Raw genomic sequence first — 21,652 nt, forward strand, 5'->3', positions numbered from 1 at the left:
GGAGCAAATGATGAACATAATGTTTGGATCAACACTGGTGGAAAACAAATACTGCAGCCCCCACTTCTAAAGGGATGCAGTTGCCCTAAGAGCCACAGAATGAATGAATGAATGAAAGGAAATTTGTAAACGCGCTACTTAGCCCGAAGGCATCAAGGCGCCTAACCAAAAGCAATTCAAAAGAAAGGCAAAAATCAAGTATAAGCGTAGGCATTGGCAAATAGCTACGTCTTAAGGGCCTTCCTAAACGCATGCACGGATGGAAGAGATTTGATCTCCAAAGGCAGAGTGTTCCACAGCTTAGGGGCCAGAGTTGAGAAAGCTCTGCCACCCCACTTCGCTTTACGTATCCGGGGAACTGAAAGCAAGGACTTATTGGCCGACCGGAGCGTTCTGGAAGGTGTATAAGGGACCAACAGGTCCCTCAAGCCTCCAGCCCTGTTGGTGGCCAGAGCCCTATAAATCAGAGTCAGGGACTTAAAGGATATCCTGGCCTCAATTGGAAGCCAGTGTAGGGTCCTTCTAGCCGTGTGGGCAGAGGCCCGTTTGGGCAGGTCCAGAACCAATTTAGCAGCAGCATTCTGCACCATTTGGAGACGGGTTAGCAGGCCATTATTAATGCCTAAATAAAGAGCATTGCAATAGTCGAGTCTTGAACCTATCAGTGCCAAAACAATTTGTTTCCTGGCCTGAAAGGACAAATAGTACCTGATCTTCCGTAGGATGTTTATGAGGCCCCAACAGGTGGAAATAGTCCTCTTTACCTGTTGGTCCATCCTCAGGAGGGGGTCAATCAAGACTCCTAAGTTTTTGGCCAGGGTCGTCGGTATAGGGCACACCCCCATAGTGGAAGGCCACCAGTCAGCCGACCAAAAATCCTCCTTTCCCCCAAACACCAGAATCTCTGTCTTTTCCCCATTAAGCTTCAATGAATTACAGACCATCCATTGAGCGACTGCCTTCATACAGTTTTTAAAATTGGAGGCAGCGGAGATGACAGGTTGGGCAAAAGACAGCAGTATCTGTGTGTCATCGGCATATGAGATTACCTCCATCCCAAAGGATCTAATAAGCCTGGCAAGTGGGGTCACGTAGATGTTAAAAAGGGTCGGACTTAATGCCGACCCTTGAGGAACCCCACAATGCACAGGAAGGGATGGAGACAAAAACTCCCCCAGCTTTACTCTCTGTTCCCTCTGATTCAGGAAAGATGCCAGCAAACTAAGTGCCGGCCCTTCCACCCCTATCTCTCTCAGCCTCGATGTTAGGACTGAGGGAGACAGGGTATCAAACGCAGCCGAAAGATCCAACAGGATGAGGAGAGTGGTCTGTCCCTTATCTACCCTGGTGCGGATGGTGTCAAGCACGATGGTGAGGGCAGATTCGGTACTGTGTTCTCTCCTAAATCCGTGCTGCGAATGATCTAAACGATCAAAATTTTCCAGAAAGTCGACAAGATGCAGATTTAGGTGAATTTCCAGCATCTTGGCGGGAGCTGGGAGCAGCGAGATGGGGCGAAAGTTTTTAAGCACGCCCGGATCAAGTGTGGATTTTTTTAAAAGAGGTTTGACCACCGCTTTCTTCCATTGAGGGGGAAAGGTCCCTTCCTTCATTGCCCCGTTCATAACACCCAATAAGGGAGGCAGAAGACAGTCCTTACACTGTTTAAGGAGTTTCAGAGGGCAGGGGTCTAGAGGGGTCCCCGACCTAACCTTAGACAGGAGGACTTCAAGTTCCGATAAGGAAAGGGATGGAAAACTGGACAAACATCCAAGGGGCACCTCCTCCGGTAATGGTAACGGGGTAACGGGAGAACCTGTGGAGGTAGATAGAATCACCTTTTCTAGCTCTAACGCCGAGTGGATATCCACAATCTTAGTGTTAAAGAATTGTGCAATATCGTTACAGAGCTGTTGTGAGCTGACCACCGGGTCTGGCATCTTTAGTGAGATGAGCGTGTCAACGATTTTAAAGAGGTCTTTAGGTGAAGAAAGAGAGGAGGTGAGAGAGGTGAAATATTCTTGTTTAGTTCTTATTACCTCCTTCTTATATATCTTCAGAAGGACTTTGTGTCTGTCCCTCTCACGCGAGTCCCAGCTAGACCGCCAGAGACGTTCCTGTCTCCGTAATCCCTGCCTGAGCAGTCTTAATGATTCAGAGAACCAGGGAGCCGAGGGGGTTCTTCTAGCAGAATAGCACAAAGTAGCCGGTGCCAGTTCATCAAGAGCTGTTTTAAAACCGTTCTCCAACCTCTCCACTGCCGAGGTTACATCCTCCCCAGGGGTGATCAGTAACCCTGTAAGTCTAGGGGCGAGCACGTTGTTCGTTAGATTTTTTAAGTTGCGTCTCAGTTCAAACTTACTAGACTTATTTCCCTTATTGCTGGCCGAGGTGGTCGTTAAAACCAGGGGGATCGCATAGTGGTCGGACCATGAGAGAGGAAAAGGCATTTCAGTGGCCAACCGAGTGTCGTTGGAGAATACCCCATCAAGCGTATGGCCAGCCGTGTGGGTGGGGCCTTTAACTAGCTGTGTCAACCCACACCCAGAGAAGATATCCAGAAGAGATTGAGTTTCAGTTAAATCCGAATTCTCCAGATGAAAGTTTACATCCCCCAGGACAGTGAAGTGGTCACAACCAAAATGTGACTCTAAGATCTTAAGCACCTGTCGGCCAAAGTCAGTTTTGGTCCCTGGCGGTCTGTAAATAAGAAGGCCCTTGAACGGCACTCCGTATGCTCCGTTAATGGAGAATTGGAGAGCCTGAAAAGACTCCTGGAGATCCTCTAAGGGAATAATATGGCAGGACAGATGGTCCCTATGAAGAATACCAATCCCTCCCCCCATCCGACCCACTCTGTCCATTCTCACTAAGGTGTAGCCTTCCGGGACTGCCTCCACAAGATCCGGACCTGAGGAATCCTTTGCCCAGGTTTCAGTTATAAAAACCCAGTCCGGGACTCTAGTCAGTACAAAATCCTTAAAAGCGAGATTATTTTTAATTAAGGACCTCGCGTTTAAAAGAAAACCCATGTTGTTCCTCACCTTAATGTCGAATTTAGGCCTTGGAACAGCAGCTGAAAGAATCGGTCCCCGAGCAGAAGACCAGAAACATTGACAATTGGGGCAGGTCAAGAATCCCTCCGGGACGTACCCGTGATGGCATGGAAGTTTGGACGGTTTTAGAGCAATGAACTCCTGCCTCGTATATACTATCCTAGTATTCTCCCGGTCGTTGTAATCTATCCTAACGCCGTCCAGCCCGTCCTTAGCGCGGACGGGCGCAGACGGGCTGGACTCTGGCGTGACTCCGGCGTGAGTACGGCGCACACGCTGCGCGAACACGCTGCGCGTCAGCATGACGGAGATATATAGGGCTCTAATCAGAAACCACCTGCCAGCTGGAGCGCTACGTCGCGTCAGTTCCTGCCAGCCTCTCCTATCCAAAATGGCGCCGAGAATGCAGTAAAGGGCGCTGAACGCGCTGGGGATGACCCGCTAAAGCAGCGGTGAGGGCCCGATTTAAAGTGCAGGTGAGAGTGACAATTAAAAACAGGGAAGAATGAGCAAACAATTATGAACACAAATACTAAAAAGGGTACTTTTAAAAATGTAATCCGCGCCTAAATATCCAAGCGCTACGCTTAGAAGTAAGCAGCCTTAAAGTGCTGTCGTGCCTTTGAGGGCACCTTTTAAAGGCTTCCCCCGGTGATTGCCTCTAATCAGAAACCACCTGCCAGCTGGAGCGCTACGTCGCGTCAGTTCCTGCCAGCCTCCCCTATCCAAAATGGCGCCGAGAATGCAGTAAAGGGCGCCGAACGCGCTGGGGATGACCCGCTAAAGCAGCGGTGAGGGCCCGATTTAAAGTGCAGGTGAGAGTGACAATTAAAAACAGGGAAGAATGAGCAAACAATTATGAACACAAATACTAAAAAGGGTACTTTTAAAAATGTAATCCGCGCCTAAATATCCAAGCGCTACGCTTAGAAGTAAGCAGCCTTAAAGTGCTGTCGTGCCTTTGAGGGCACCTTTTAAAGGCTTCCCCCGGTGATTGCCTCAGGACCTACAAACACAGCCTGGGGGGGTCGCAGTGAAGGAGGATAGGCACTCCGCTTTCTTTCACTGCAGTGCTCGACTCACCCCTCTGATGCTTAACAGCAGCTCTGCTCTGCTCCTGCCTTCCCAGAGAAGCTGTAAAGTTAAGGTCACAGAGGAGTAAAGGATTCGCTTCTCCTTTCTACTCTACAAATTTTTGATTTGACTCTAAGGACTCAACTATTTTACAGTATCTCAATTTTTAGGTCACAAGCACGACACATCTTTTAGCTGTCTGTAGGCAACATCCTGTTGTGAACCACAGTGCTTTAAGTGAGATGAAAAGGGTGGAAGAGGTATCTTAAAGGGACATGACCATAATGCTAAAACAATTGGCAAAGCCATTAGGTCCTGAAGGCTGCACTTCTTCTCCAGTCTGATGGTGTTCTGTCTGTGCTGGGAGCAAATGAAAATGGTGAGCTTGTTAGCAAGCTAGCTAGAGTGTCGTGTAGTCCCTAGTAGTCTCCCAGGACCTGAGCATTTTGGATGACTTAAACTGACGGCTTGGTGTCCCAGCCGCTTCCGGACACCCCCACAGGTTATGTCAGCCGTTAGACCAGCTAGCTCTTCAGTGCCACTACTATCCCCCTGTATTCTACAGTAGTGTAGGTAGACTCTCAGGGATCATGGAAAGCAGTATAGTACGTTTCACTCAGACACTCGTGCTTGCTTTCTCTCACAGAACATACAGGATGGCAATTGGGACGTTTCAATAAGAATTTATTGGTCCAGCGACAGCCTTGTGTAAAACCTATATGCTGCAACAATCAGGAGACAGAAGCATACGAAAGAGATTGCTAGTACCAATATGGTGAATAGTAGGCACATTTCTACCATAGTGCTAATGAGGTGAACAGGCACAGTTCAGATAAAAACAGTAGCACTTGCATATTTGTAAAATGCGCGCCCTAAGTAATTTGCCTAAATGTACCTAGCCTAACCTGGATGTGTAGGTGTTTATGCGTATCACTATGTGTATCTGTAGCCAAGAAACCCCTAGGGATGAACCAGCCCCCTCACTTGATAGTTTAGAATGAAGGACTCTGTTTCTGTGTCGAGGATGACAACCCGCAAGGGATGTCAGACCGCTGTGTGTCGAAGATTCGGAATGCAGGACCCACTTCTCAGCCTGGAAGGAATTCTCCTCTAATTTGTAGGGGGGTTGGGAGGGTGAGGGTCTTTTATACTAAAGTGGTCACTCCAGGGTTTTTCTAGAATTGATATGTTTTGAAAACAACAATGGATTTTTGAAAACTATAATAAATCTTTTGAAAACCATCACCAATGCTTTTCTAAACAAGCGATCATGCACAGCTGGCTGTTGGCCAAGGATGAAAAAAGTGGTGACCCTTTTACAGAATAAAATATTTTATTGCTATTTTATAAAACATGGAGGAGCCAGCAATCTCCAACAAACCAATATCATGTCCCCTAAATGCAGAGCATACAGTATCATTTGGCATTCTAGAACCGGTCCCAAAGCTCAAAGTTAGATTTGTGTAAAACGTAAACCTCCATGATAGGCGCCACTGAAGGGTAAAGGGAGCAGGACATAGAGAATACCTTGTTTTGAACACTAGTAAAACAGCTTTTATCCCTTTAGAAAATGAAAGGGGAAATCACTGGTTAGCCCACAGGCCAAGCTGCAGAACGACTGCCCCAATTCAGGCTGCAAAAGAGAGAATTAACATCAACATGTTGTCCCAAGCCACCAAACTAGAATAAATGTAGAAAGTGTTATCCAAGCTTTCTCTGCATAATGTTTAGGTAGCTCTTTGCTGCGTTTACGTGGGAGAAAAGTGACGTTTTACCGCACCAGACCTACCCTTGCTGTAATTAAGAACAGCAGATTTGCCTGGGCCCCCAAACCAGCAAACAGTTTTCTCAGGGAGTACATCTTACACCACGTCTCAGTCATGGCCAGGCTAACATTTGGAAATTCCAAGATCCTCTAACTCTGAAAGTTGAACTCCTTAGTTCTTGTAGCTTGTCTCAAGTCTAGTATGTCCTTGATGTGCTGGAAGGTAGGGGGGCTGCTGTCAGAGCTGAATGGGCGGGCATGGCCCCACCATGGCCATATTCTAATCATTTCCTTCTGCAATGTGTGGTTTGGGCATTTCTTTCAGAGCTAATTTTGGTTTCCTGTTCCCCTCTGAAAGCAGGATAGCTAGGGCTGTACCTTGGCCTACTCCTGCATGTTTAGCTCCTCTTGCAGGGAATCGAAATACACATTTAATCTCTACAGGACCAATCTGGCCATTCAAATGAATCACTGAGGTAAAGTAGGCCCCAACTTGTCCCTTAAATTCTCTCCACGTTTCTTAACAGTTGACAACCCCATCAACATCAGATTGCTGGTTGGTACTCGATCTGAGCTCTTTTCATCTCCAGATAAGATTGTCAAAAAAATTTTCTCCCTCCCCAAATCAATAAAGTCTCCCAGAAGGTTGACAAAGGTCCTAATTTCTCTGGGATTAATTTGTGACTGAATTACTATAACTCACTGCGCTTGGCCCCTGACTAGCAGTGTCTAGCTTATCCATAATACAGCAGCATATCTGCTTCTGGGCCTTCTGCATACCATATCCATCTCTGACTCTCTAGCTAGTCTTTCCTGCCTTGCTGTGGGAAAACAACACGCTTATAAGAGCCGATTCATAAGCCATAAGGCCATTAAACACACAGGCCCCAGCTTTCATCAGAAGCTCTTTCAGCCTATGCACTGCCGAGGACATCCGAGGACATTAACATTAAGGCCATCTACTGGCTGACCTTTGATGGTGTCTAAGATGCAGAAGGTGTGTGGGAGGTCTTTTTTTTCATTGTTGCTTAACAGTGTTGCTTTCACCCTTTACACCCTAAAGGATCGACCAATAATCTGTATTTCAGAAGCTTCTAAGGACCCTGCACCTTACCCAACAACTATTCACCTCTTTAGCCGTTCTTCATCTTGAGTAGATCTCAGTACTCCAGCAGTACATATAATACTAGGGCACTTTGACAGGCAATTGCATGCTCTATAAATAAGTGTAATACATAAAACAAAAATACATTAATCACTAAAGGTTGTTGGAGTGAGGATGACTGGTTCGGGGAAGGGTTTGGTAAGGACAGGAAGAAAATGGCGCTCTAACAAAATCACACACAATGTAAGAATTGAAAAGTGATTACGGTGCTGTAAGGTCAGGGGAAACAAACCCCGGCAAAAAAAACCCTGCAAGAGTGTGGGTAGGAAACCCCCACTGGAAAATCTGAACAAGTCCTGCGCACGCGTTTCTCAGGATGTGAGTTCCCGGTGTAAAAACCATCATTTGGAATTATTGTTTGTACAAAATATGAAGGTCAACACCAGGAAATGTCTTTAAATGGAAATTTATGACACGTTTCTTCAATAGATACAGAAAGAAAAACCAGCCGACGCGTGTTTCGTCATACAGGAAACATCCTGTGACTCTTCAGGGCTGGGACGGACACAAGGAAAAGGGTAAAATATACAGACAATAAAACAAAAGTGAAGGTGATGACGACGAAAAGAGCACCCAGTTAAATGGAGACCTTAGGAGAGTGGTGCAGAAAGTACAAAATGTGCATAACTGCAAGGGCACTGGAATAGTGATTTGGTTTAACATAATTATTATGGAAGGCCAGGTCATAATTATTTACCAAGGCCTGGTCACATGCGAAATGTCAAGAACGTGTTATAAGGTGAAAATCTAGGCGATCACTACAAATTTGTTAAAGCTGTTTCAAAATAATCAAGCTGCCAAGGGTAAGGAAACGGAGTCTGGATTGGATGTAGCATGGTTACCTAAAGAAATTGTTAACAGTAGATCTGGCAATGGATAATGAATCTAATTTTATCTGGATAAAAACGACATATGGGTGTTCAAGTACTGACACCAACATCATCAATATGGACAAAGGAAACAATCGTATACGATATGCAAACTAATTTGGTGACATTCTAATCTAAACGTGAAAAGATAAGATCGAATAAGTGTACCATAACACGGCGATTGTGGTGAAACTATCGTGTGGGTGGGTGCAGCAAGAGTGATGATTTAAAATAAACAATAATCAAACTTATTACACAAATAGCGTTTTTGCAAGGATCGCATGGAGGTGAGTAGAAAGGGAGAGTAAGTGCAGGCGCACGAGGGAACTAGAAAAAAGACAAGACGCTAAATGATAAAAAAGGTTATTGCCGTCGGACGCGCTAAGAGGGAAAGGGAGTAAGGAAAATCATCTACCTGTTGAGGATGTGAACATGGCTGTATGTACAATATGGGGAGAAAGTAGAGAGAAAGTAAGAAGGGAAAAGGGGGGGAAAAAACGGCAGGAAGACAGGGCAAGTGCGGTAAAGTTAATCATGTAATAGAAGGACTCACCGCAGGACCGGAGAAAGTATAAATCCGGTCGGTGAGAGGGGTGTGTATTGAATGATGCGTGATGATGCCACGAAGAATAGAGGGGAGGACAAGTCAGTCACTAACCCCAAGGTTTGTATCAGTGAAAGGTAGGAGGACGTGTACGTCTGTCCTACGGGTGGACCTAAAAGGAACAGCAACCATGAGTAATGTGGCCCAAGGGTAGGAATGGAAATGGGTTACGAGCGCAGCGTGCGGGAGGAAAGCTTACCGTAATAAACGGTTGAAGTCAGACTGCTCCGTCTCGTCTTCCAGTAGTGGAAGGAGACGGCAAACAGGAAGTGTTTAAATACAAGATGGTGGTGAAAGACTAGAGTGTTGAATTCTACCCAAAATGGCAGAAGGGAAGTGAGGATGAGTTATAGGACATAAAAGTGACCAGCAATGTAATGGATGTGATATTATTGGGTATCCTGTTAAATGAGGTGAAACTAAGTCCTAAAAGGAAAGGAAAAGAGAAAGAGAAAAGGAAAAAAAGGGAGAAGAAGAAGAGAAAGAAGGGCAGACTGTGTGAGCTGACATAGATTGATGAATAACAATATTAGAAAAGGGTTTGCGAACAGTGAAGACACATTAGATTGGATAAAAAGATTATAGAAAACATTACATTATGTATTGAAATGTAATGTTAACGGCGTGGAAATGTATATTTGAGACTCATATACAATGCGCTGGAAAACAAAGGTAGTCAAATCATATGAGAATGCTGTTGCAAGTACAATTAGTTGACAGGTGCATGCAAAAGTACATGTAAGTGCAAATGGGGTGCGACCTAATAATCTCAAGTTAAACTATATATAACCATGTGAGAGCTATAGGAACAATGTTCAAGATACAGAATTATGCTGCCGATTGTTCAATGTTACAGGTGTGATGGTGTCACATGAGAAAACGACAGAGATCGGAGTCAAAATGCAAAAGACAAAAGGGGAGTGGCCCTGTTCAGGACAGGCTATTAGGTTCCTAGGAAGTATTGTAATTCGTGGTCAATGTTCAGGCCGTGTCTCACGGTATGCAGACGCATTATCCAAGTTGCCTCCAGACGTCTCAGTCTGAGTTCGCAGTTCTCACCTCTGACACTTGGTTGGGTGGTATCCATACCAAAAAATGTGAGTCTCTTGTGTGTCCCTTGCGTCGGGCATGAGGCTACATGCAGGGCCATGGGGTATCTGGCATTTCCGTTTCGCATTGCCTTGACATGTTAGTGCAGTGAGTCTCAAAAAGGGGGCAAGATGGCCGCCGAGACGCCGTAGTGGATGGTCGCACCCTGTAACCCTCCTGACTGGGAAGATGAGGTGTATTACGTGCTCATTTGCTTAGATTGCAGACTTACAGATTTGCAGATTCACTGATCTACTACCAAGCTAAGTTGATTTAATCTAATCTGCTGTGGAAAATTTGCCTTTCTTACTGGGAGAAAAGAGCACTCGATACTGATAAAAAGCGATGTTGAGAGAACTCACTGGCTTGCTTTTTTTGATATGTGACTTTCCACAAGAGAAAAAGTGGGCTCTGCAGAAATATCTGCACAAACACTGTTCAGCTTTGATTTCCCATTCGCCCCTACCTGGAAGTCGCTATTGGAAAGTTGCTTCAAAATCTATGGCTACAAAACCTGCACTTTATTCAAGGAAGAATCGTGACCGAGACGATTGGAGCCGTGACTCTGAGGTGGAGGAGGATATGGATAACCTCGGGGCCCCAGCGCTTAATTTAAGAGGGAAAGCACGATCTAAAGCGCAGCAAAGGCGAGAAGCGGCAAAGGAAAATAAATTAAAGAAAATACGTGAAAAAGAGGAAGGAGGGAAAAAAAAGAATGTGACTGTCCCAGTGTCAGCTATTGTAAGGAGAAGAGAGGAAGCAAAACTCACCGCTGGGGAGGTACTTGGAAAGGAAACTGCACTCCGCCAGATGACCATAGTTGAGACTTTTTTGCCCGCAGCAACACCAGTAACGACTGACCAAACAACTTTGCAGTCGAATCTGCCACAGGGAGTGAGAGTCCCCACGTTGGTGAGCCTGTGCAGGATGTTGCAGCCTGCTGTGGAGAGGGAACCATTTGAACAGGCAGGAGCAGATGGGGATGGTACCTGCATGCTCGAGGTACAGCCTCTAACTGAAGTTACAGAGGCAGCAGAAGGCGGAGACTTTTCTACTGCTGTGGAAGTGGGCGGACCCAAGCTCTTAAAGGAGAAAGCCACAACTCATTTGGCACCAGTGGTATCTGGAGTTAAAGGGCCAGGCGCAGAACAAAGCCTGGTGGAGGATACTGCTGTGGAAAAAAGTAATTCTGAGGCTGCAACTAACTTAATTGAAACAGAGCTAAGGGTTGATAAAGATATTAACTTGGATTTAATTAATAAGAGGGATGCAAGCACACGCAAATTACCTGATGCACTTCCTGCCTCTCCCAGTGATGAGGTTTTTTTCACTGGTAATGACGAGGCGGATGATGAGGAAAGTATGAATGGAAGTCTGGGATCAATGACAGACACGGAGTCAGAGACGGAGAGTTCAGATGATGAGACAGTGAATACTGACACGGGAAGTAATGAGACTGTATCAGGGACTGACTCTGAAAACTCCTCAACTCCTATCAGTAGTGAGATAGAGCCTATTGATAAAGAATATAAGATTCAGTTAAAAAAACATTGCAAAAAGACGTCTCTTCTAGATCAAAGACAAATCCTGAGGGCAGTATCAGATCTGTGGAAAAAATTAAAACTAAGAGCAAAAAAAGGAAGTCAAGCAAACGAAAAGGGAAATCTAGACAACAGAGATTGTCAAAGGAACACAGAGGCAATATGAAAACAGTAGTAAAAAAACTAAATTTGGATAAGATGGCAGAGAATTCTGGCATACCGGCAGATGAGTTTGTAAATGGTGAAACTCTGGTCTCTGCGGACCGTGGAGCGGATGGTGGTATGTCTAATTTTGAAGTCTTATTTACAACATTAAAACAAATGCAGAGTGAGGCTCGCATTGAGAGCCAAAAAGCAAAGCGCAGGGCTAAACAGGCGAATAGGAAAATACAATCCTCCTTGCGTAAGGTCAGCAGGTTGTATGAGGAGATGGCTGAGAGAGTCTCTGAAGTAGAGACTAGAACCGGGAAATTAGAAGATGATATGGTCAAAGTGAAGGATGACAGAAAAGAACAAGATAAGACTACGGCCGACATGCTATGGAAACTCGAGGAATTTGAGAACAGACAAAGACGCAACAATGTTCGCCTGATTGGAATACAGGAAGGGAAAGAAGGAAGTGATGTTCGGGGGTATGTTGTTGACTTATTAAAGGGTGCCCTCCCAGAGTTGTCTACATGGGATCTTGACCATGAAATACAAAGGGCGCATCGTTTTCCTCTGATCCAGAAAGCAGAGCAGAGTAAGCCTCGCGCAATACTTCTATACGTGGGGAATTTTCTTCTGCGAGAAGAGATAATTAACAAAGCAAAGCCCCAAGCTAAATGCAAATACAACGGCGTAGAGTTCTTTGCACGTCCTGACTTTTGCCACACCACTGTGGAAAGAAGGTGGAGGATGAGGCAGCTCATTACCCCATTTCAAAACATAGGTTGTGAGGCTTACCTTCTGTATCCCGCTCGTTTGAAGATTGGAGTAAATGGGAACTTTAAAATTTTTTACTCTGAGATACTTGCACAAGAATATCTTAACTTTCTGCAAGACCAACGGAAAACAAGGCACAAGGAGAATGTTGAGAATAATGATCATGCAGTAGCTCTTAGGGATATTCCCCAAAAGAAACGAAGATAAATATAATATGGAAAATAGAGACTGTGTAAAGTAATTTTTGGGGACGAAAGCTACATATGAGGACTTATTTAAAATAATAGAGGAAACTGTTTGCTCAAGGTCTATGAAAAATTTATTTGATGTTTTACTCCTCTTTATCGGATGGTTTTCTTGAGTTGTAGCTTTTTCTGCTTCAATAAGTAAAGATTGGTATTAATATAAGAAGAATTGGGGTAGAGGTTGAGCACGAATAGGGGTGGTATTTGTTGGACATACACTGAGCACAGTAAGATGAAGGGAAAGTTAGGGGGGTTTACGGGTTTGACATCCAGGAGGCAAAAGTCGGCCAGACATAGGTCCGTTGGACCTATTTGCCTGTAGGGGGGGGGTGGGACTCTGAGGGTGGGCAGTCTGGGGTGGGGTTGGGGATGGGCAGGGAAATGGACAGGGCACAAAGGTACAAGACACTTAAGAGGATTTGACAAAAGTAATTTGTATCAACTGTATGATATGGGTAGTGACACTGAAGATGTGGAAGACAATATTGAAATTAACAGGGAAGTCTATTTATGCTGTGTGCTAGGCCTAGTATTGTATATCGTTTCTAGAACATTAAATAAAAGCAAGCAGATAGGGTTTGAAGAGAACTGGCTGGGGGAAAAAAAAAAAAAAATGAAAAATGTCTATTAGATTAGTGACATGGAATGTATGCGGCCTAAATGATGTAACGAAAAGGCAGAAGATAGGAATACGGCTACGGCAAATGAACGTAGATTTTGTGTTTCTTCAGGAGACACATGTAATGAGTACCCATGAGATATATCTTAATCAGCTGGGGTTTCAATTAATAGTTGCTTCTAAACAAGGAGTTAAACAGAGAGGGGTAGCGATTCTATCGAGGGATAAACATGTAGTAACAAGGAGAAAGTTAAGAGATAATTGGGGGAGATGGGCGATGGTTGAGGTACTATTAGGGGGGGTGTGGACAACATTAGTTGCAGCATATGGTTCTACACAGGACGATCCAGAAATTCTGCAATTTTTGGATTCTGAGTTGGCAGACTGGGCCCCTCGAGTTATTATAGGTGGAGACTTAAATATTGACGGAGCGGAGGGTCTAGGATCAGGCTCAATAAGACAGTATAAGGGGAGGAAAAAAAAGGTCTACAAGGCCCTTACTGATCTTTTAGAAAATAATACATTGCGAGATGTTTGGGGGTCAATCAGATCGAAACAACTCGGTTATACATATTATTCAGCACCGCATCAGATATGCGTTAGGCTGGATTACTTCCTGGTTTCCAATGATTTAATTAGTATAGTGGAAATTGATAGACTTCCTCGGATACTTAGTGACCACAATCCCCTAATCCTAACGATAAAGCAGAGTGGGGGAACAACAATAAGAAGGGAGTGGACATTTGAAAGGGGATTGCTTTTAGATGATGACTATATAAAACATATGTCTAAATGGATTACTGAATTCTTTGAATATAATAGAGGAACTGCTGCAGTTGGCATAGTATGGGATGCCTTTAAGGCAGGAGCACGCGGTGAAACGTGTAGTTATAGCGCCTTCAAGAGGAAAACAGAAAGACTGCGATATAAGGAGAAAGAGGGAAAAGTACTGGAGGCAGAAGAACAACTTAATAACTGTGTAATAAGGGGAGAGCCGACTGAACAATTCGTAATAGAATTACTGAAGGTGAAAAGTGAGGCAGAGGAAGAACTTGTTAATAGAGCCGCAAAGCAATATACAATTAGAAGGGAGAGATGTTACGAGTTCAGTGAGAAAATAGGGCGAGTCCTTGCTATACGAACCAGACAGATAGCGGCGGCAGGGACGATTAAGGAAATAAAGGATGAAAAGGGACAACTACATTCAGATCCAGAAGAAATTCGGGAGGTCTTTAGGAAGTTTTACCAATCTTTATATGATGAGAAAGATCCCAGTAGTATCGATAGAATAAATGAATATCTCCAGAACATTGAGGTAAAAACTATATCCCCTGAAGATGCAGAGGAATTAGAGACCGTATTGGACGAAACTGAGATTAAAGAAGCAATGACTGCTCTACCCTCGGGGAAGGCTGCTGGACCTGATCGGCTACCGATCGAGTTTTATAAAACTTTCTGGGGATGTTTAGGTAATAATTTAACTCAAATGTTTCAAGCTGCACAAAGTGGGGTATCCATTCCCAAATCCTGGAGCGGGGCAGATATAGTATTAATTTTAAAAAAAGAAAAGCCCCCGAATGAACCAGGGTCGTACCGCCCAATAACATTGATGAATAATGACACCAAAATTTATTCAAAGGCACTGGCTGCAAGATTTGCAAGAATTATAAGTAACCTGGTTAGTGATAACCAACATGGGTTTATTCCTGGTAGAGGGACAACTCACCATATTAGAAAAGTTATAACTTTATTTGATGTGGCGGAAGTAGCAGGAGACCCGATGGCAGTTATGCTTTTGGATGCGGAAAAAGCATTTGATCGGGTCTCCTGGCAGTATTTGTGGCAGACCCTAGCTAGAGTTGGGATTAGAGGAGGCTATTTGAAAGCAATTCAGACTCTATATATGGATCCAGGTGCAGCATTAAGGATAAACGGGGGTATAACTGGTCAATTTAAAATCAAGAGAGGAACTCGCCAGGGATGTCCTTTCTCTCCCTTGCTATTTGCCATCTATATGGATCCCTTAATACGGAAGATAGAATCAGCACCAGAGATCACCCCAGTCAATACAGTTCTTGGGCCATGCAAGATATTAGCCTATGCTGACGACGTTGCGGTGATAACACCTTGCCCAACGGAAGCAACCACATTTGTAGAGGCCGAGGCCTTAAGATTTGGACAAGTCTCAGGGTACTCATTGAACGCGTCTAAAACCCAGATTATTAAAAACTCTTTTACACCTTGTGAAGATAGAAGAGTAGTACCGGCAGGGAAATACCTCGGAATTAATATTATGTCTAATTTAGATAGTTTGGTGGATAATAATATTGCCCCAGTAATCGAAAAGGCAAGAAAAGATTTGGATCGTTATGAGAACTTACATTTATCATTAGTTGGGCGAGTTAATATTATTAAAATGCTGATCTTACCCAAACTGTTGTATCTTTTTAGGGCAATCCCTCTTCTAATTGAAAATAAGTGGTTTAAAATTTGTGAAAGTATGGTAAATCGTTTTATTTGGGCTAGAGGTAAAACCCGGAGGGCATTGAGGTATATGTCCCTTCCCAGGGAGAGAGGGGGGTGGTCACTGCCGGATCTAAAGGTATATTATTGGGCTGCAGCAATACAAGGAATGGCTGGATTAATTGGGGGGGCTGAGATGGATGGATGGGATAAGACAGGCTCGCTGGCTATATATGGTTTAGCTCTGGGTACAAATGCTGAAAATATTTTTTTAAGATTTACTGATGGAAGTTACTTTAAAAGAACACGTTTCAAGATAATTATGGCGGCCTACAGCATATGGAAAGGATTTTCCAAAAAAGTTGGAATAGGGAAATATAGTGTATATACTAGATTCAAAAATAATCCCTCATTACCTAGGGCTGTGTTCTCAGGAATGGTATATGAGGAATGGGAGAGTCAAGGTATAAGAATGATTGGTGATATGTGGGATGATAATGGCATCTTACAATTTATAGATTTGAAAAACAAGTATATGTTAAACACAAATCATTTCTTTAAATACCTTCAAATAAGGAGTTGTATATTAAATAAAAAAGGGGGAGCTCTAGGCTTTGGGAGGAGTATAATGATGGATCTCATACAAAAAGGTAATGACTGTACTATAAAAAGATTTTATTTAGAAATGACAAAGTTAAAAAAGGATGATCTTGACAAATGGATAATCAAATGGTCCTCAGATTTAGATATAGCTAGAGAAAGAGATATTTTCTCTGAATCACTTGAGATGGGATGTAAATTACTATGCTCAGCGTCTCTTCAGGCCCAGCACTACAAGAGCCTGTATCACCTGTATTATACGCCATGGAAAATTGCTCAATGGGGGGCTGTGTCGGGCATCTCGTGTTTTAGATGTGGCAGTATGGAGGCCAATTTGTTACATATTTTCTCTACTTGTCCACACTTAGATAAGATAAAACAAGATATCGGGAATTGTTTCCTGAATGCCTTAGACACAACAATAGAGTTGGACTCAGCAACTATTTTGTTGGGAATATCCCCCAACGGACAAATTAATTGTAAATATTTTCTGTTTGTAGCAATGTCGATTTTTAGACTGCTTGTGGCCTCAACTTGGTTAGATCCAAATCCTCCTACGTATCATCAATGGCTAGGAAAAACTTTGTCAATACAAAAATTGGAAACAGCTATTTACTCTAGGAAAGGGAGAAAGGGTAAAAAGCTGGGTATACAAATCTGGGGTCCTTTGATTCAATGGAAGGCTGGAACTGAATAAGGTATTTTGAGGAATGTATGTATTATGGAATGTTAACATATATTATTTGTATCCGTATATATTATGATAGGATCTGTATGTAGTATGTATATTGTAATATTTCACTTTCCATTTTTCTTTTGAATATGTAGTTGAGTATGTGGCTGCCTTATGAAACTTATTGTGCCTTGTCCATGTAATGGGGGAGGGGGGGGGAAATAAAATGTGGGGAAAAAATTTATCAATAAAAATATTTAAAAAAAAAAAAAAAAAGACATGTTACATGATTCGTTTCTTCAAAGGTCTGATGGTGCTACCAACATATTGCCTCTTGCATGTGCACTCCAGAATGTAAATTACATATTTCGTGTTGCAGTTGATATTGCAATTAATGTTATACTTGCGTTTTGTTGCACCTGAGAAAGATTTTGTACCATTCTGAGCCCATTTGCACACCCCACAGCAGCCACATTTGAAGAAACCTTTCATGTGTGGAGTGAGCCAGGAAGAGGTTGTGGTGGTGCGTGGGACTGTGGGACTGAGTCTATTTCTCAGGGTTCTAGCACGTCTGAATGTGATCTGAGGTCTTGTTGTGATGAACTCCCTTAATGTTCTGTCTGCTTGTAAAGTGTCCCAGTGTTTGTTGGAGCTATTTCTTATCACCACGCTTATCTCATTATAGTCTGTGATGAGCCTAACTGGTTGGGTCTTAGGTATGGATTTTTCTTTCACAAGAAGGGTTTTGTCTCTCTTTGTTTTCCCAATTCTCAGAGCAGCTTTTTGTATGATGTGGGGTTTATAACCCCTTCTGGTAAATCTGTTTTTCATGTCAGTCAGACAGTTCTCAAACCCAGTGTCTTCACTGCAGTTTCTTCTTGCTCTTGTGAACTCCCCATAGGGAATGGCCTGTATTAATAATTAATAAAGTAAAGCCTACGCTGTGCGTGAACATGAGCAGAGTTAGGTTATTTAAACAGTATTCATTTAATCTCTGAATGCCAACAAAGCTACTTTATGATTGCTCCCCTTGTTAGGCTCATCAGCAGAGTTGCTGCATTTTCGACATTCAGTAGATATCTTATAAAAACGTTAGAAGACCTCAAGGTAGGGGTATTTGCCAAAATGTAATATGCACGTGTCTGTAGAACCTATGAAATAAACAGGGCCCTACTTGTGCAAATGTCCATTTATGTGCAGTAGTCACTGTGACTCAGTCAACATGCTCGTTTAAGTATCGGGAATTAGTGGATGATTGCCTTGTCCTGATGAAGGCTCCTACAAATCGTATCAGTGAGTTGAAATGCACTGACACACATACAAATACAGATGTGGATATGTCTTTCTATTGAAGAAATTATTATTTAATGGAGGTTGTTCCCTGAACGATGCACTGGAAATATTTGACCATACTATAATCTGTGAATTTCATAAACTACACCACACTTGAAGGGGTCCTATTGTAGATGGCATGTAACTACAAATAGTATGTATTAAGACCTGGAGGCGGGTTTTTTGCTAGAGCACAATCTCTCACTTACACATACTGGAAATTACACTTTGCTTTCAGGTTTGGCTTACCAGGACCTTTTTTTAGAACTAGGTCAAAATCTACAGTTCTCATGGAAGATTTTACAAGAATCTCCACTTGCTTTTTATTTACATTCTAAGACCCTTCCAAGGTAATAGGAAATTGTATATTTCTCCATAAAGATGACATTTTGCACATACTCCTCTAAATTAAATAGTGCGCTATTTTGCTAAAATATAGTTTACAGTCACCAGTCATTCTATGTGATTGGTAACTATAGAAGCATGGTTTATTTGGAAACCTTTTTGTTAGGCCTGGAGATAATAAATGCGGGAGTGTGACAACGTATTACTGATGTACAAGCTTTTGTATTTCCTTTATATGTCCCAGACTGACCAAGTTCTTCTGCTTGTGCTATGAATTAAACAAAAGTTCCAGTTATTGGTATATAGCATAACAATTATATAATGTGCTTTACGAAATATTCCAAGTAATGTGGTGTTCCCTCAATATTTAAGTGCATTTTGGAATAACTGGAAAAGCAGTGTATAACTTGTAGGTGTTAAAAAGGCATAGTCCCAGCTGTGATTTCAAATCATGCGCCATAGGTGAGGTGTGAACTAATGCTAATGGTTACTGTTTAAACCGGACCCTATATTCTGGTACTACAGTCAGCATTTCATATTAGAAAGTTTGAATAGTTTGTGAGTTTTGCACCTTAAGCCCCACGCACAGTCCATACTTTATTATGATTTATATTTACTTATGATGAATTATAAAGTCACTCAATTTTACTCTTTCAAAATGTCACTGTGTCCAGTTATTCAGATTCTCTGTTGTCTGCCTAATTTATGTATTTGTTCTAGTTCTCCAAAATTGAAATTGGAAATGACAAACCCTGCAGAGAGGACCGGGGAGCAAAGGCAGCTCATTACCGCGTCAGTGCATGAAATAATATCAAAACAGAAGACGGACATTTGTGGTAAGATACCTGTTGAGGTGTGGAATAAGGACACTGACATGAAACTTGTGAAAAGGGTTGGTTTTGGTATGAACAGCATGAGATGAGCTAAAATCCTACTCTATGGGGCCAACTCACACACAGGATTTGTAGCACATTTTGCAGTACTCCGACACGTTCCTGCAGGCAGGACATTTGGGTGCAGGACTTTAAAGGACCGCCCACCAGAAGCAGCATGCGGCCATCTTAGAATGGCGGAAAAACGACCCAATTGTATCGATTTCTACCATTTGAATCCAAGATGCAGCAAGTCTGAAAACTATTGTGCCTATCACAAATATTTACAAACTCGTGGATTTGTGACTTTTAAAACTGTGTTCTCAATCTAGTCTGTCCAGAATTGAACATGTTCTAACTCTTTGTGCACTACTAGTGTCCGAAATTGACTCATTGATGCATTTTCAAGTTCCTTGTAGATCCATAGGGGCTCTGCATCTAAACTGCAATGGAAAATTTTGTTTTTTCAGCTTTTTTTTGTTGATTTCCCCCTCACACCTAAAACTAAATGACATTCTGAATATGAATGCAACATACACACATCACAGTTGAGAATTGTTCGTGAATGACGTCTTGTCACTGTTGATTCTGCGTATATATTTCCAGAGGATGGAGAGAATGTCACTGGTTGCTCGCCCAGGAGATTAAGTGCAACCCTGCTTATGCATCACTGTTGTCAGTGACCCTACCATCTCGGCTGTTACAGATTTGCATATAATGAGCATAACTGTACGCTCTGCACTTATACTGCAATGTTTTTAACTGCATAACTTTGTTTTTGTGTACCAGAAGACGATGATGTGATCAAACACATTCAGAGATTAAGAAGTAAGCTCGGTTGGCAGACTGTATTACCTCAATCAGCACCTGGAGTTAAATGTTGCAAGAAAACTGCATACAAGAACCCACTCAAGGTACTATGTTGTTCCCCTTACTTTTTGAGTTTTCATTTAAAAAAAAAATAAAAAAGCACACACAATAAAACAGGTAATCCATGAATTGACCCATGTCAACTTTTTCTGCCTATATTTTGAGCTTGACTGTGAGCAAATGACATGTTCTCCGGGTCACCTTTACACCTGCAAACTTTTACCGTGTTCATAAAAAGTTACTTTGTTTTCTTGGACATATTATTTATTTATTTAATTATTTATTTATGTGTTCGCACTTTTATATAGAATGGACAAGACCTAATGTGTGGTGGCTAAGAACTGTACATAAGATCATTTTCTAACTGTGGAAAAATAAGATGACATATAATGTAATAAAATACAAAACGCATCATAGTTTGATGTAAGACATTTACTTAAAGTGACTAGAACCATCAGGGTGAAATATACACAATGGGATCAAACAGTGCCCATTACAGATATTACTTCAGAGGGGAGGGGGACTTTAATATTTGGCAATGGTGCTGAAGGAGCAGGCTTCTAACTTCTTGTTTAAAAAAATTAGTTGGATGGAAATGTCCTAATGTCTAGTGAAATGGGATTGATTTCCACAACATAGGTGCATCTTCAGAAAAGGAATGTTGAAGAGGTTTTTTTGTTTACTAAATGACGCAGTTTCAAGAAAAAGGCCGTCCTTCCAACGCAGTATACATTGTCCTCCCAAGATGGTCAAAGGCCTTGTTGATCAGCCACCTCCCCACCTTCACCCGTGCAAATCTCTATGACTACAGTTTGTGGGAGCAGGCTTAAAGCTGGGGTGCTCTAGGCATCTCACAGTTTACTTCAGACGGAAACATTTGGAACCTTTTTTATGCATACACAACCAAAGTGTAATGTGACAGTTTCAAAAATAACATCTGGTACGTTCAAAATTATAATTTGCGCTTAAATTCTGACTAAATGTGGGTTAATTCATTGTGCGTCTATAGATTTTACAATCTGTCAGTTTGTGCTCTCGAATTGTAGTGAGTAATACTTCTCTGCGCACCGGAGCTTTTTCACTCAATCTAGGTTGTTGACAGAAATATTGCTACAATAGGTGCTTGTATTGCTCAGCATTCAAAATGTAACTTAAATAAAAATGGAATTGATTACAATTAATATCTCTGTCAAATGTATCTTTCGATATTGACTTTATGGATTTAATTATTTTTATTAGGTGTATGATAAACACATATTTCTGCCTACAACCCAAAGGTATAAATGGACCTTACAACCAATGTTTTCAATACCTGCATATACCACCAATAGAGAATTATGCAGAGTGCGCATAATAAGGTAGAGTGGTTCAACCTTGATCTAGATGCAGGTTCTGAGACATTCAGAATATTTGTTGCATTCTCCCCGCACCTACTCACTGAGCCAGGTCTTCACTTCTACTCCCAAAGTGCCTCAAGCAGTGACAGGCCTCCCATTTTTCCCCTCCCAGAGATAGGCTCAACAGTGCCACTCCCATGCTCAGCCAC

At 42.5% G+C, this 21,652-nt stretch overlaps 1 protein-coding gene across 1 annotated transcript in view; it reads left to right on the forward strand.

The window, feature by feature from the left end:
* The window catches only part of DNAH14 (dynein axonemal heavy chain 14), an 894,889-nt gene that overhangs the window by 23,331 nt on the left and 849,906 nt on the right, over window positions 1–21,652 (forward strand). The window contains exons 4-5 of the mRNA XM_085610384.1: window positions 19,085–19,200; window positions 20,026–20,150. Coding sequence (XP_085466510.1) covers window positions 19,085–19,200; window positions 20,026–20,150 — 241 coding nt within the window. The remainder of the gene's footprint in view (window positions 1–19,084; window positions 19,201–20,025; window positions 20,151–21,652) is intronic.

Source organism: Triturus cristatus, chromosome 6 (genome assembly GCF_964204655.1).
Source record: "Triturus cristatus chromosome 6, aTriCri1.1, whole genome shotgun sequence".
Lineage (NCBI taxonomy): Eukaryota > Metazoa > Chordata > Amphibia > Caudata > Salamandridae > Triturus > Triturus cristatus.